This window comes from Dendrobates tinctorius, unplaced genomic scaffold, assembly GCF_039654945.1.
Source record: "Dendrobates tinctorius isolate UK_male_01 unplaced genomic scaffold, ASM3965494v1 ptg000061l, whole genome shotgun sequence".
NCBI lineage: Eukaryota > Metazoa > Chordata > Amphibia > Anura > Dendrobatidae > Dendrobates > Dendrobates tinctorius.
In genome coordinates, this window is record NW_027361729.1 from 6,224 (window position 1) to 22,271 (window position 16,048).

A 16,048-nucleotide genomic window follows, 5' to 3' on the forward strand; every position below is an offset into this window, starting at 1 on the left:
TCCCCACCAAACACCTCCGACCAGGTCTGTTTGCACTTTACGGTCATGGAGAACAGAGAAGGGCCTTCCCCAAACTGTTCCAACAAAGATGGAAGCATTAAAGGGGTTGTCCTTCTCACTCCGGATGTTTGCCCTCATTAAAATAAAAACACCAGTACTCACCTTCCGTACCGGCTCCTTTCCTGCGGTGTCGGCACTTGCGTTCCCGGGGCTCATGTGAGGTTGTCACGTGAACCCTGCTCCCAATCAGCGCTGGCATCCCTGTCACAGCCTTTGGACTTATAAGTAATTAAGAGGAATGAGCCGCCAGCCATATTATTTATACGTCCAAAGGCAGGGCCGCCAGCGCTGATTGGTCACAGGACTCACTTGACATAACCTCACGTAAGTGCCAACTCTGCGGGAACAGCTCCAGGATGAAAATGGAGTATATAGATGATTTTATTTTAATGTGGGCAAGCATTCAGAGTGAGAAGGGGTTGTCCAGGTTATGGGCAACACAATTAAGATTTCCCTTCACTGGAACTAATAAGGGGTCCCAACCAAGCAACAAGCCACGTGATACTATCGCTTCTCCACCAAACTTTCCAGCAGGCAGGATGGTAAAGTTCTCCCGGCATTCACTAAACCCCAGACTCGTTCATGAGACACCAGATAGTGAAGTGTGATCCGTCACTGCACAGAACACGTCTCTTCCAGAGTTGAGTGATATCGGATTTACACCACTTTATCCGACACTCGGCATTGTGCTTGGTGATGTAAGGCTGCATGCAGCTGCTCGGCCATGAAACTCCTGGTGGTGGAACATTGTTGATGCTTCTGCCCTTTATTCTCATTCAGCACTTAGTGATCCCACTCTGTAACGTTACGTGGTCTCCACTTTCTGGATGAGTCCTTTCCTTTACAGTTGAATGGTATAATGTTGAAATTCATCTTAATCTTAATGAATTGTGAAGAATATTTTTATGTCTACGCTCTTGTCTAAATGGTGATCCAAATATATTGAGGCCATTGTTTAAAAGGAACCTGTACACCATTTTAAAGGGAATGTGTCGCTAGGATTTTGCTATCCCATCTGGGAGCAGCTTGATGTAGGGGCAGAGTTCCTGATTCCAGCAGTGTATCACTTACTGAGCTATGTGCTACAGTTTTGATAAACTGCACTGGTTTCTCTGCTGCAGATCTAACAGTTGTCTGAATACTGAGCTCTGTATAACTCCCACCCACACCACTGATTGTCAGGTTTTCTGTATACACTGTTCATAGGCAGAAAGCTGCCAATCACTGCTGGGGGCGTGGTTACACAGAGCTCATGACAATGGAGGACTAAACTAAATGGCAACAGATTTACTAGTCCTATGGTCATCGCTCACACGCATCTTTGGGATTTCACGTTACTAGACCTTGCAGTCCATTTTCTTTCACCAATATCTTCATTAGATGAATACCCTAGATTAGTTATTTTGCAGAACATTGATATGGCGAGTTTTCGGAGGACTTTTTCATTCCATGGTTTTTTCTGTTGATTGACAGGTTCCTTACGTTGTGTACTCGGCATTTTGGGAGTGTGGTAGCACAGACCATCCGGACACAGAAGACCGATCAGTTTCCACTATTTCTAATCATAATGGGGAAAAGATCATCCAATGAAGTGCTTAATGTAATCCAAGGTAAAGAACATGTCTGCGGTGCGTAGAGGAGCCAGTCAATGAATCTCTGTATATTGTGCACTTTATATGTCCTAATGCCATTGAAAAATCAATATATTGACTAACAGATGCTGTATGTGAATCTTCCACATTGTCTATTACTGTAATATTGGCTTTTTTGTCTATTTGTGGCATCCTAAGTTATATACGCAAAGGTTGTTGCATTGTGCAGCCGACAGTGAAAAGGAACAAGTTAGGGATTTTTAAAAAATATTCTCTGAAATGTGATAAGGACCATACTGTCGGAATAACATCTTTCATCTATCGGTTGCGCTCCTGACGTTATATCTCTATCAAATTCATTAACATCAGGATATATATATATATAAAATATTATATACCAAAAATACTGATCAGCACCTCCTAGTTTGAACATGTGCAAGCTGCGAAAACTGCATAATGTAGACAAAAAAGAACACAGCAGCACATGTGCATGAATCTAGGCCATGTGAAAACACACAAAAACATTCAATTTAGCAAAATTTTCCCCCAAATTTTTTTTTACAAAAAATGTTTTTTTACTTACAGTAATAGATGAAAACAATGAAGGTACTTAGTGCACAAATTGGCCAATTCATGTATGCCCATCAACCATGGCAAGGTGACCGCCCTCTGATGGGTCCCTGCTGTTCACTACAAGCCCGGAAGTGGCTTTGTGTGTGTGTGTATATATATATATATATATATATATATATATATATATATATATATATATATATATATATATATATATACATATATATATATATCATATAATATTTTACAGGGTGGTCCAAAAGTAGGTCGACAGTATGTGTAATAGGGCTATGAAGGGGGAGATTTATCAAACATGGTGTAAAGTGAAACTGACTCAGTTGCCCTTAGCAACCAATCAGATTTCACTTTTCGTTCTTCACAGACTCTTTGGAAAATGAAAGGTGGAATCTGATTGGTTCCTAAGGGCAACTGAGTCAGTTTCACAGATCCAGTTTTCACAGATAAATCTCCCTCAAATCTGTTTTCTATTCAGATAACCCATAATGGCAAATAATTTAAATACAGATCAAAGAAAACGGATTTTAAGAGTATAGGAAATCTCAAAATGCTGAAACAGTTAGCGCAAATTGGGTTGAAACATTTGGCACTCAAGCCCCAAAGAGAGAAACCATTTACCGTATTCGTGACAAATTCGATGCCACTGGCTCAATCCTTAATGCTCCAAAAACTGGTCGACCCAAAACAGCCTGTACAGAAAATAATAAACAACTTGTTGCTGAAACATTTGTTCAGAGTCCAAAAAAGTCCACCAGAAGAGTCTCTTAAGGATTGGGAATTTCACGAGCTTCCATCATGCGAATCCTGAAATCTGTTGGGTGGAAAGCTTATCGTCCACGTCTAATTCATGGTTTATTGGAGGATGATCCAGACAGGCGGCTGCAATTTATTGAGATTAGGCTTAACGAAAGTGAAGAAAATCCAGTAATTTTAGATCACATGATGTGGAGGGATGAAGCTTCTGTCACATTATCTGGCCATATTAACAGACAGAATTGTATTTACTGGTAGAATGAGAACATGCATTTAACATTAGAGCAACAACTGAATGAGCCTGGTGTCAATGTTTGGGGTGGTATTTCAAGTTTTGGTGTTTTTGGACCATTTGTTTGGATGGAACAGTCACAGGAAATAAGTATCTCGAAATTCTAAAGAACCAATTTTTCCCCAGTTACAGCAACAGCCTAATTCAAATGACCTTTATTTCCAACAAGATGGGGCCCCTCCACATTATTCAAGAGTAGTCCGCGAGTATCTTGATGAAACTTTTCCTAATAAATAGATTGGCCGAAGAAGCCCACTTGATTGCCCGGCACGTTCACCAGACTTGACCCCAATGGATTTTTTCTTTTGGGGAGTACTCAAGGACAAAGTTTATAGTCGAAAACCAAAAAGTGTCAGTGAGTTGAAAAATTACATAAGAGATGCATTTCAAGAAATTAATACCCAAAGAGACTTGTGCAAAAATGTTTGTCGAAGCGTAAGAGGCAGACTTCAAAGCTGTGCAAATTGTGATGGAAAACAGTTTGCGCTCCTGCGCTGATAAAATGTAAGGGCTTTTGTATTATTGTTCCGAATAAATTTTAATTGTCAATGTTATGCTTGAGTAGTAAATATAATTTTACATATAAATCAAAATAAATGTTATTTTTTTCTGTCCACCTACTTTTGGACCACCCTGTATATATAATTTTATTATTTTGTTTTTTTTCTGTTTTTTTTCTATTTAAACCATTCTGGAGCTATATGTAAATTTGAAGGGGGAAATAAAAACTACTTTTGGATCACTGTAAAAACTCTACTAGGGACTTTCTAGAATAAAACCCGCTGATATAAATGTATTACTTTTTATTTTTCCACCTATGGCTGACATTATCTGAACTATTGCGATATAGGAAATCACCTGTAGAATCGTGACACTACAACACCCAGTTATAGGATGTTTGTATACATTGCCCCAGTAGACTTCTGAGCTGCCTTTTCTCATGAAAATCCCCTCTTGCACAGCCTTATTGCAGTAAAAAAGGGAAGAAAGCAGGAGTTTTCCAGGCTTGAGTACTAAGAGAAGGCAGGAGAGAACGCCCACCGGACCCTGAGCTTGCAGCGCCATATGCAGGCCTGCTAAAGAAAGCAAATAAGTGTCACCTGCCAACAACATAGTGCCACTTTAAGCCACGCAAGGTACACCGATACATGTGCATATTTAATGGTGCACATACCCATTAATGAAGCCCTTTTGAATCGCCCTTAAATATAATTCTAATCCAGCCTTACTTTTGTTATTGGTAGTAACCTGCCGCTCCCCTATATTTAAAGCATGACCTGAGTAATTAAAAAAAAAAAATAGTTGATCCTTCTCTATCGCTGCTCACTAATCTCTGAAATGAAATCCTTTCATGCATGCTTAAGTTACATAAACTTTGAGCAAGTAGGAAATGTCACCAGAAAATTAACATTTAAAACTGAAATATTTCTTCTTGCCCCTGTCCTGGCTGACTTGGCACCTCGGTAATTATCTCCTTAGCTTTCCAAGAATCCTATGGGTGATTAGACTTTAACTTATAAGTGATTTAGCCTGTTGCTTCCTCCAGAAGAGACAGTAAATGGAGAAAAGCTACGTGCGCTCTAGCAAATGCTACGATAGGTGGTCGGCTTCATCACCTTTTAAGTAGAGTTGAGCAAACAGGTTTGCAAGACCGTTGGTTAAGTGGTTATGTCGGTAGTACATGGTCGCTTGACCAAGCCCTACGAGCCTCCTCCAAAGTACCAGCGTCCCTGGCACCTCTTCTGATTAGTAAACCCGGGGCGATGTCATGCTAGCGTTGTGCCTCAATAATGAAATCTTGTGAGGTCTACTTATCAGGAGACGCAGGTGATGCAGGCAGGAAGGCGATTTGGAGGGCTTCTGTCCGACAGCTTGGTCTACTGCTGTGGCCACTGGTTCCATGGGTCTACAAATATTTTTACTTCTGAAACTTCTGGCTAGGGATGAGCGATCATGTGGGATAAGGTGTTATCTGAGCATGCTCATGGGCTAACCAAGTGTCTTTGGCATGCTCGAAAAATATGTTCCATTCCCTGTGGCTGCATGTCTCACAGCTGTTAGACAGCGGCAACACTTGCAGAGATTTCCTGCTTGTTACCCAATCCTTGCACGTGTTGGGGCTGTTGAATATAGTATTCGAGCATGCCAAAGACACTCTTAGGGCCCCGTCACACACAGCGAGATCGCTAGCGACATCGCTGATTTTGTGACGCATCAGCGATCTCTCCAGCGATATCGCTGTGTGTGACGGGGATTAGCGACCAGCCCCCTGCTGGGTATCGCTGATCGTGCACGATCGTCCTGGGCCATTTTTGATCGTTGGTCTCCTGCTGGCCAGCACGCAACGCTGCGTGTGGCAGCGAGAGACCAGCGACGCTGGTATCTAGGGTAAACAGCGAGTATCCAAGAGCTGTGCGGCCCTTGGATACCCGCTGTTTACATTGGAAACCAGCTTGCTCGCTGGTCCTGATCGCTGTAGAGGCTGTCTAACGATGTCCCAGTGATCCCATCCATGTCAGATCGTTGGAGGGATCGCTGGGACATCGTTATGTGTAATGGGTCCTTTAGCACCCAAACATGCTGAGATAACACCTTATCCGCGCACGTTCGCTCAACACTAGGTCTAACAGTCGGTGGTTCTCCTGGAAGTGTTTCTCACATGCTCGTTAATGCTCGCAAGGCAAACGATCAAGCAGGGAAACATTGCAGTCTTCTGTGTGCCTGCTCACCCTAAGCACCAAGGATTTGGGAATCGTGCATGTGCAATTTCTCTCCAGCTGAATTGGATAGTAAAGTCATCTTTCTCTTTAAAGAGGCAATTTACATATTTAATTATCCAGAGGAGCATTGCATGGCCTATAAGTCTCCTAGGCTACTGGCTTGTCACTCTCCACAAGCAGAAACTTTACACCTTAGACCCCAGTCAGAGGCCTCTCATACACCCAAATCTGATCTCATGCTTCTCACTGAAGAGTGACAACTCCCCTGAAACACCGTGTCTGCAAATAGAGATTCTGTTTTGTCTTTTATTTTAAGTCATATGGGAAGGGTCGATATTTACTTTTAGGATGGCTACTTCCAAAATGTGTTACTAAAGTTCATTTCTTCTTCCTCTGTGAAGAGGGAATTTGCATAATTATCCAGAGGAGCATGATTGCATGGCCTATAAGTCTCCATACACTGGCATGTCACTCTCCACAAGGGAGAAACGTTGCCTCTAGACCAGAATAAATTAAAAGAACTGCACACGCTTGACTTCCAAGTGAGGATCCACTGGAGGTCGTGTCCAGTACCAATAGAAGGGAACAAGAAGTGGAGAGAGCAGAATTACACTGGGTGAGAAGTGATAAACGTGACGAGTTTATGGTTTAGATGAGACTGAGCCACCAATGTGATCCTGGAAATACTCTAAGGAGTCACGTGTAATGCTCTACAGGGTTACGCTTCTCCATTGTGTCTCATGTTCCCACCCCCCCCCCCCCCCCCCCCCCAAACTCTCCATAGCGCTCACCCCTGTGCACACTAATCTGATTTCACTGAGAATCCAGGTGTGTAACCTTTCGCAGCTCTGGTGGGATTCCAGGTTTGGATGTTTGCAGACATTGAAGCCTGGATGCTTGTTAGAACGTGTTAACATTTACCAATAAAAAGAAGGAAAAAGAGAGAATAGTTTCCCCAGGTCCGCTTTTTTGATACAAGGTAGGTTCACTTTTGATGAACCGATACTTACAAACTAAGGAATTGCAGAAAGAGCAATTTTGTATATAGTGTATCTGCTGTCAGAAAATATCACTGAGTTAGCAGCAACAATATGATAGAATTGGAGGCGGCACAAGTTCATTTTCTGCTATAGTATAACGTTAGAAAATTCAGACTTTTCATATTCGCAGCTGCAAATCTGCATAAAAAAAAAAAGGAAAAAAACACATCACAATTCTGTCCACCTATGTCTAGGGGAGCCCTGGAGCCAGTGTCAGACTGGGGTACCATGGGCCCATCAGTAACTAACTCCACGGCCCCACTTTGCAGCTACATGCAAATGTGACATTATCCTCAATCACAAATTTATATAACAATGAACTGGGTAGATTGTTAGATGAATAAGAAGTGCCGCCTTTATCGGTACATAGTGATTAGTGATTCAAGTATATTGTACCAAGTACTGCTCACATAAGAGGGTGGTGGCCACTCCTGCACGGCGGCCCACCGGAGGATTCCCCTGCTCTCCTGTGGGCCAAATACTACGCTGTGCTGAATTCCATGTGTAATCAGTAGGCACTAAGCTCCTAACTTTCCCCTAGTAGTGACTGCAGGCCACTAAAATGCTAAAGAGGACCTGTCACCAGGTCAGAAGAGGCCAGTATCTACTGCATGGTCCTGTAGATGGTGGCCTTTTTATTAAGTGCTAATTTTTAGTGATGAGCGAGAATATTCAGTGCTCGGGTTTTCCCGAGCATGCTCGGGTGTCCTCTGAGTATTTTGGCGTGCTCCGAGATTGTTTTCGTCGCCTCTTTTGCATGATTTGCGGCTGCTGGACATCCTGAATACATGTGGGAATTCCTTAACAAACAGGCATTCCACACATGTATTCAGGCCGTCCAGCAGCCCCAAATCATGCAGCTGAGACGATGAAAACTAAATCTCCGAGCACGCCAAAATACTCAGAGGACACTCGAGCATGCTCGGGAAAACCCAAGCACCGAGTATACTCGCTCATCACTACTTATTTTGTATGGTCTTTACCCAAAGAGGGGTGGCTCATAGTACTTTCTGGGGACGTGGCTTTAGGCTACTCTCCATTACCCTGTGAGCAAAGACCATAAAAATAATCACTAAATAAGAAGGCCGTATCTCTGAAACCATATTGGGATTTAAAAATATTAGTAAGATACTCAGGGGGGGGGGGGGTGGCGAGAAGGGAATTAGCCACTTTTGACCTAGTGATCTTTGGGTGGGCCACCATTAAAAATCTTACTCTTTGTATAGAAAATAAAAAATGAACAATATTTGCCATTTAATTGCTGTTAAGAAAGAAAAGTTTTGAATTTATTTTTTTTTTACATACATTGCGGTCAAAGTGTATGATGATCTGCAGGATGAGCTGTGAGAGTTGGTGGTCACACGTGCTCAGTCACTCTCACCATGGCAATAGAATTTCAACCACTCGACCATTATGTCCCCCAACGTAATTGGTCAAGGGACAGTCAGTGGGCCGACATACTCGTTAGATGGTCATCCGAAGCTTTACTCCAGAGAGAGACTGCAGTGAGAGGCACTCACCCCCCCCCCCCCCCGAAAAAAAAAAAGAAGAAAATGCTATACTTGGTAAAAGTCACAGTTCATAATTCTATTGTGATACTTCTGGATAAGCAGATTTATTGAGGAAAGCTGAAAAAAAAAACTTACACAAATAATAATAATAAAAACTGACAACATGGCGCAAAACATACAGAAAATAGGGAGGAAAACTGATGGAGCCACAATAATGAATCTGGGCCAGCTTGTGATGTGTAATAGAAACCCCTGTAACTACAAGTATCTGCCGTGAATTTGGAGCGTTGCAGCAGAGATACAAGGCTTTGATCCCAATAAATGTATATGAGAAAATTAATCCGCGAAGAATCTATATAGATAAACCCTGGAAGCATCAAAACAAAGGTGCTGCACAGAGATGGGTAAGGTCATGAAAATGAAACCTAGCTACCTCTGATTTATGGTGGCATTATCTTGCACTCACATATAGGTCCTTTTCTATAGTGTGTTTTTTTTTTTGTCTTTTTTGAGCGTTTACCTCCCTCCTCCCCTTTTGGGCCTTTGCCTTCTGTTGTGTCAGGTTGGTGATAAGTGTGTGACCTGTTTAATACGGTAGCTCATCCCAGACACCATTACAGTCGTTCTCACCTGTAGATATCACCCAGTGTTCCGCCTTTGCCTGCATTCACCACGTTACTGACACTGGATCGTTTGCTGTTTTGACAGGTAACACCACAGTAGACGAGCTCATGATGAGGCTGATTTCGGCGATGGAAATATTTTCAGCCCAGCAGCAGGAAGATATTAAGGACGAGGTGCGTATTAATTATTAAAGTGAAGCTCCTTTTTCATCAATTTATTTTTATTTTTTTTACCATTCTGGATTCACGAAAACACAGAATAATTTAACACTGGTGGAAGGCGTAAACTCCTGAACCGTGTCCTAAAGGTGTTCGCGTTCCTAATTTTGCATTACTGCTAGTGTGAACACTGCCCGTACTCGTGTGTGGCCCGAATGCTGTATACATTATCAGAAGATGAGCTGTATGGCGTACAGACATCCTAGCAGAGAGGAGCTCATTTCATCTGTCAGATCGAATAGATTGTGTAAAGTGAATGTGTCATCAGAAAATGACCCATTGTTATTAAAAAGAAACTGAAATCTTGCAATTTTTACATTAGCCACTAAGCTAAATATTAGTCTTGTACTTCAGATCTTTACAGAAGACTTTTCAACTATCTCTATCTTTGTAGAGAAGATAACAATGAAGTGTAACATCTCTATGTACAGCGATCCACCATTCACAATAAGTGGTGTCACAGCTCACCTCCTCCTGTACAATGACTGATAACGCATCTATATACAGTAGATAACACAGGATCCACCAATAACAATAGATGTCACAGCTCACCTCCTCCTGTACAATGACTGATTACACCTCTATATACAGTAGAGAACACAGGATCCACCAATCACAATAGATGTCACAGCTCACCTCCTCCTGTACAATGACTGATTACACCTCTATATACAGAAGATAACACAGGATCCACCATTCACAATAGGTGATGTCACAGCTCACCTCCTCCTTTACATTGACTGATCACACATCTATATACAGAAGATAGCACAGGATCCACCATTCACAATAGAGGATATCACAGCTCACCTTCTCCTCGTCCTGTACAATCGCCTTTGACCTGATGAGAGCCAGCTCATTCCATTACATGTAAGTCGGGATTGAATCAGTCCGTTGCTGCAAATGTCCATTTGCCCATCAAGAACTAGGAGTCTAATATTAGGCGCAGTGGTCAGTGTAAAAGTTGTACGGGGTTTGTTTTCTTAAACAATTTTTAAACCTAAATTTACCATAAATATCTGATTTTAAATAGGTGTTTATCAGATGACACATTCCCTTTAAGGACCACAATACAAATATTTTGCAGCTATCAACAAATGCTCGTATTCCCCAGTGTTGGACTTTTCCCGTTCTGTAGTATCAGCCTGTGTGGGTCATCCACGTCGCCCTGGAGCGGGTGTTTGCCTATTACAGATAGGATCAGGGGGAACCTCCAATCGCTGCCGTTTAACTCTTAAAGTGCCCACGTCTTGATCAAAGGTGACTCCTTCTGTTTGATCGGTTCATCAGGTCCCCCCCAGTGACACGACAGGGGAATGTAAGACCCCAATGCAGTCAGCCCTATTGACCTAAAAAGAAATTTCAAGAAAAGTGGTTTAATATAAAACAATACATTTCCTTGTGCCTATCTATATATATATACATATATATGTGTGTGTGTGTGTGTGTGTATCAAGCCACACCCACTCTACGTAGCCCCGCCCTCTGGATGATGGAGAGCGGGGTTGCAGAGGGAAAGTGCGAGACAGGTGGAGAGCGGAGCTGCGAGGTAGAGAGCAGGACACGGATGGAGAGCAGGGCTGCAGAGGGATAGAGCGGGACACAGATGGAGAGCGGGGCTATGCAGGAAGAGCGGGACACGGATGGAGAGTGGGACTGCGGAGGGAGATAGCTGTATGGTGGGTGGAGAGCAGGGCTGCGAAGGTAGAGAGCGGGATGGCGGGTGAAGAGCAGGGTTGCGGAAGGAGAGAGCGGGGCGGCCAGTGGAGAACGGGGCTGCGGAGGGAGAGAGCGGGGTGGAGGTGAGGCTGCGGGTGGAGAGCGGGATGGCGGACGGAGAGCAGGGCTGCGGAAGGAGAGTGTGTGATGGCGGGTGGAGAGCGGGGCTGTTAAGGGAGAGAGAGGGACCCACAGGTAGTAAGTATGCCCGGGCAACAGCGGGCTTTTCAGCTAGTATTGCATAAAGATGCCAAAAAAAACTTTGCTGTTTAGGCATCCACACGAGCCTAAAGAATTAATTTAACAAATTGTTCAGAAAAGCTCAAAAATAAATTAATAAAATTATTTTTTTTTATATTTGTGCTGTAAAACAAATAATCATTTATCACTACTACAAATTAATTTACTTGTAGCAGCGAACAGCAGAGAAATGTGAAGCTTCTTTAATGCAGCATGAAACGGGTATTCCCACCTGAGAGTATTCCGGCATGTAACCAATCTCCATGATAGTGTCAGGATTGGTGAAAGGCGACTTTTCGAAGATTTGCTGCTCTTTACACACAGGCCTTGATGCGTTTTTTCCTCCATGGCGGTGTATGCCATGGGACGTTTATTAGGTCGGATGCTGTCATTACGTATTTGGCTCCTGGAGCTTCATGTATTCTGGAAAGGGTTAATGCGAACTATTTATCTTTTTGTGAACTCAATACATTTAATACGTTTTTATCTAAAGGCAAAGACTCTGGTTTAGGAAAACGGATCCTTTTAATCTTAATCCCTCGGCTCTCTTGCAGGGCATGTTATCGCGCTGTCATTGGCTGCAGACAGTTCGGGAAAGTTGCCAGGTTTGCAGGAGACACAGTTTTACAGTAATCGGAGATGAGCGAAGAAGGGACGGTTTATCTAATGCCCTTTGTGTTGTTGACACTGAATGTTTAAGTGGGGTCGGATCAGTAGGAATGTGTAATACATGGCGCGCAGGAGTCGCCACCGTCCTGCCAGGACCTTTGATTGACAGCTGCACTCCGCAGCCTTCAATCACCTACATAGCTGGATTCCCTAAGGCGCAGTTCAAGAGGGTGAAAGACCGGTCATAGGAATAATTAGGGAAATATTTGCAGGAATGTGTAGCGTTTAGCCTTTGTTAATGGCCTCAATACATTCATCAATTGCTTACAGTTTGCTCTGATTTTGCCGCTCGCTGCGTATGCTGCACACAAATGTCGTTTATTAATTTGGTCAAAAACAAATTAGTCAGGACCAATTCCAGCGATCCTCCACCCCTCCCATTCTGACTATGTCCGATCCTCCCAAATTTCTACTTTCTGCTGCAGTCATGACATAATGACACAAGGACATGTGACCGCTGCAGCCAATCACTGTTTCAAACGATTCGTCACTTTGGTTAGTGAATTCCGGTGTTTTCAGATGATAGTAGAGATCAGCAGGGAACCTGGTGATATAAATATTGTTTTGTTGTTTTTTTTTATGTTTTCCATTTTGAGAATTTAAAAACAAACAAACTGTAGACTTGAAAAAAACCTTAAATTTCTCATTCACTCCCTCTTATGTCAAGGAAAAGCTCTTGAAGTATACTGCAAGTGTGTCCACAGGTTTCTCGTCAACCACTTGGAGACATAAAATATTTTCACCTTCACCCTCCGTCCTTCCAAGAACGACATCTTATTCCACCAAAGTTTTACCGACGACGAAGCTGTGCGAGGGTTTGGGGGTCTCTGTGAGATGAGTTGTAGTTTTGAATGACACCATTCATATTACCATGCAAAAGGAAATACCGTAATTGCAAGAGGGGAGTAATTAAAAAAAATGCATTTTTTAAAAAAAATTACCATTTATTTTTATTTTTCATTCCTTTTTGCATTGATTCCTGTGTCCCTTCACCTTGCAGTAATATTAACTTGAAACTCAATACTAAATATATATAGGTTTTGGTTCCTGTGGGTATTTTACTACTTTTCAGTTTCCATAGTTTTTTTGTGTTTATATTTTTGAGAGCCATAACTTTTAACTTTTTTTTTTGTTGCTTAGTTTTCTATGGCTTGTGTTTTTTTGTTTGTTTGTTTGTTTTTTTTGCAGCACATGAAGTGACTTTTGTTACCGCTTGGGTGGGTTCATCCGACATTTTTAATCTGAGAGCTGATGAGACCAAGAAGAAAATCAATTTTGTCATTTTGATATTTTCCTTTCTGTTTTGTAATCCTTTCGCATGGGCTAAATATTTTCGTACGATATTTGTTCAGACAATTAAACAGATAGCAACTTTTTTTTGTGTGTACCGTTTTCATTACGGTAAAAGTGAGGCGATTTAACCTTTTTATAATTGGATGTTTTTTTTTTTTAAAAATTTCAAAAATATATATTTCCCTTACGTCCCTCCGGACAGCACCATGGAGGACGTCCTTCCTTGCCCTATAGTGGGACAGGATCAGAGAGAGGTTAAAAGGCCCCTCCCACCTCCACCCTCCAGTGTTTTTCCTGTCCCGGCAGGGGACGGTTGTATGAGAGGTTGCTCTTAAGGCCCTTTTACATTTAGCGATCCGACCAGCGATCCGACCAGCGATCCGACCCGGTCAGGATCGCTGGTGCATCGCTAAATGATCGCTAGTGAGCTTTCATACAGAAAGACCTCACAGCGATTCAGCAGCGACGCAGCGCACGATACTTACCATTCACACACAGCGATCCTGACGTCCTCCCGCCCGCGTCCAGCGTCTCTCGTCGTCACAGCAGGAAGCCCAGCAGGAAGCAGGCGACGAGAAATGGAGCCGGACATTCTCGCGCGATCAGCGATGGACAGCGGGGGAGCCGGTCGCTGGTAAGTATCACACATAGCGATATCGCTAGCAATATCGATATAACGTCACAAAACCAGTGACGTTTTAGCGATATTGCTAGCGATATCGCTTAGTGTAAAACCCCCTTTAGAGCGAAGATAGCCTGTGGACATTTATTGCTTTCCATTCCCCTGGCAGGTGGTCTGTGGCTGATTCCTCTCTGGGAGAGGTCCCTCAGCCGTCATTCGTTGTACCAGATGGGATTGGGGGTCTCAGCCCTCTCTTCCCTGCTGTCAAGTGGACCGTGGCTGACACCTCTTGGAGAAGTTCCTCAGCCAGCCTACATGATGGGCTCAGGGGGATCGTGCGGCGCGTCCAATCCTTCCCCCTGTCAAGGGGCCCAGGGCCGACACTCCCCGGTGGGGAGTCCCTCTGCCCCAGAGACCAGTCGAGCGGACGTGCTCCTGGGTTGAGCCGCTCCTCCCGGTGGGAGGCTCTCGGCTCGGACGCCGGCCGGCAAAACATGGCTAATTCCGGAAAACATGCAGTGGAGAAGGCCGCCGCGCCTCCGGCAACGTCAGCATAAGGTCGGCGTGCGTTCCACGGCAGAACACGGAAGTGCAGAACGAGACAGGCAACAGCCTAGTTTCTTGGATCTCGTGGGGCACAGGAAAGGAAATCACTGGCAGTAATACAACATTCCTGACCGAACGCCACTTCCCTCCATGGTAGGCTCTCTGCGTTACCAGCTCCCCCTGTCTTTCTAGCAGGTGTGGAGCCAGCACAGGTGAGTGCACGCTGGAATGTTGTGTTCAGGGCCTGGCCTCTGGGTTAATACTAGCCTCATGCCTTGGTGCCAAAGCTGGGCCTAGAGCCTCATGTGCTGAGATATGCTCCACATATAAGCAGCTAGGCCTTGGACCTCTAGGCTATAGTAAGGCCATTTGTCCAAGCTACATCTCATAATGGGACCTCAGTTTGTTGCAGACCAGGTCTGCACAGAGCCTTATGGCTGGACACATGGTGGAATGCAACACAGGGTCTCCAGGGAGTCTGCTCTCCACCTGAGTCTCATTAATTAGCTCCTTCAGGTGGAGCTGGTCTGACAATTGAGATATACTATTCAGAGCGAAGGTTTATCCGGATCTCTGATTGCTCTCTTGGAGGTAGCTGGGGACCTGGCCTCTTGTTTGGCACCTTCAAGCAGGGCCGTAATCTGTGCATCATATTACATCATAGGGGCATCGTTTTGTCTCTGTGCATCGTATCGCCGCTGAACATCATATCGCTGTGCACGATATATGGCCGCTGTGCACGATATATGGCCGCTGTGCACGATATATGGCCGCTGTGCACGATATATGGCCGCTGTGCACGAGATATGGCCGCTGTGCACGAGATATGGCCGCTGTGCACGAGATATGGCCGCTGTGCACGAGATATGGCCGCTGTGCACGAGATATGGCCGCTGTGCACGATACACGGCCGCTGGGCACGATACACGGCCGCTGGGCACGATACACGGCCGCTGGGCACGATACACGGCCGCTGGGCACGATACACGGCCGCTGGGCACGATACACGGCCGCTGGGCACGATATACTGCTGCCGTGCACGATATGTTGCCGCCGTGCACCATACGGCTTCTGTGCATCATTGTGCCTCATATTGCATCATTGTGCCTCATATTGCATCACTGTGCCTCATATTGCATCATTGTGCCTCATATTGCATCATTGTGCCTCATATTGCATCATTGTGCATCATTATGCTTCATATTGCATCATGTTGCATCATTGTGCTTCATATTGCATCATTGTGCTTCATATGGCATCATTGTGCTTCATATGGCATCATTGTGCATCATATTGCATCACTGTGCATCATATTGCATCACTGCATCATATTGCATCATTGTGCATCATGTATCACTGTGCATCATATTGTATCATTGTGCATCATATTGCATAACTGCATCATATTGCATCACTGCATCATATTGCATCACTGTGCATCATATTGTATCACTGTGCATCATATTGTATCATTGTGCATCATATTGTATCACTGTGCATCATTGTATCATTGTGCATCATATTGTATCATTGTGCATCATATTGTATCATTGTGCAT

At 43.9% G+C, this 16,048-nt stretch overlaps 1 protein-coding gene across 1 annotated transcript in view; it reads left to right on the forward strand.

Annotated features, from left to right (window-relative positions):
- Positions 1–1,514: 1,514 nt before the first annotated feature.
- LOC141092842 (FAS-associated factor 1-like) overlaps positions 1,515–16,048 on the forward strand; it is a 76,052-nt gene continuing 61,518 nt past the window's right edge. The window contains exons 1-2 of the mRNA XM_073579155.1: positions 1,515–1,670; positions 9,268–9,356. Coding sequence (XP_073435256.1) covers positions 1,628–1,670; positions 9,268–9,356 — 132 coding nt within the window. The 5' untranslated portion in view covers positions 1,515–1,627. The remainder of the gene's footprint in view (positions 1,671–9,267; positions 9,357–16,048) is intronic.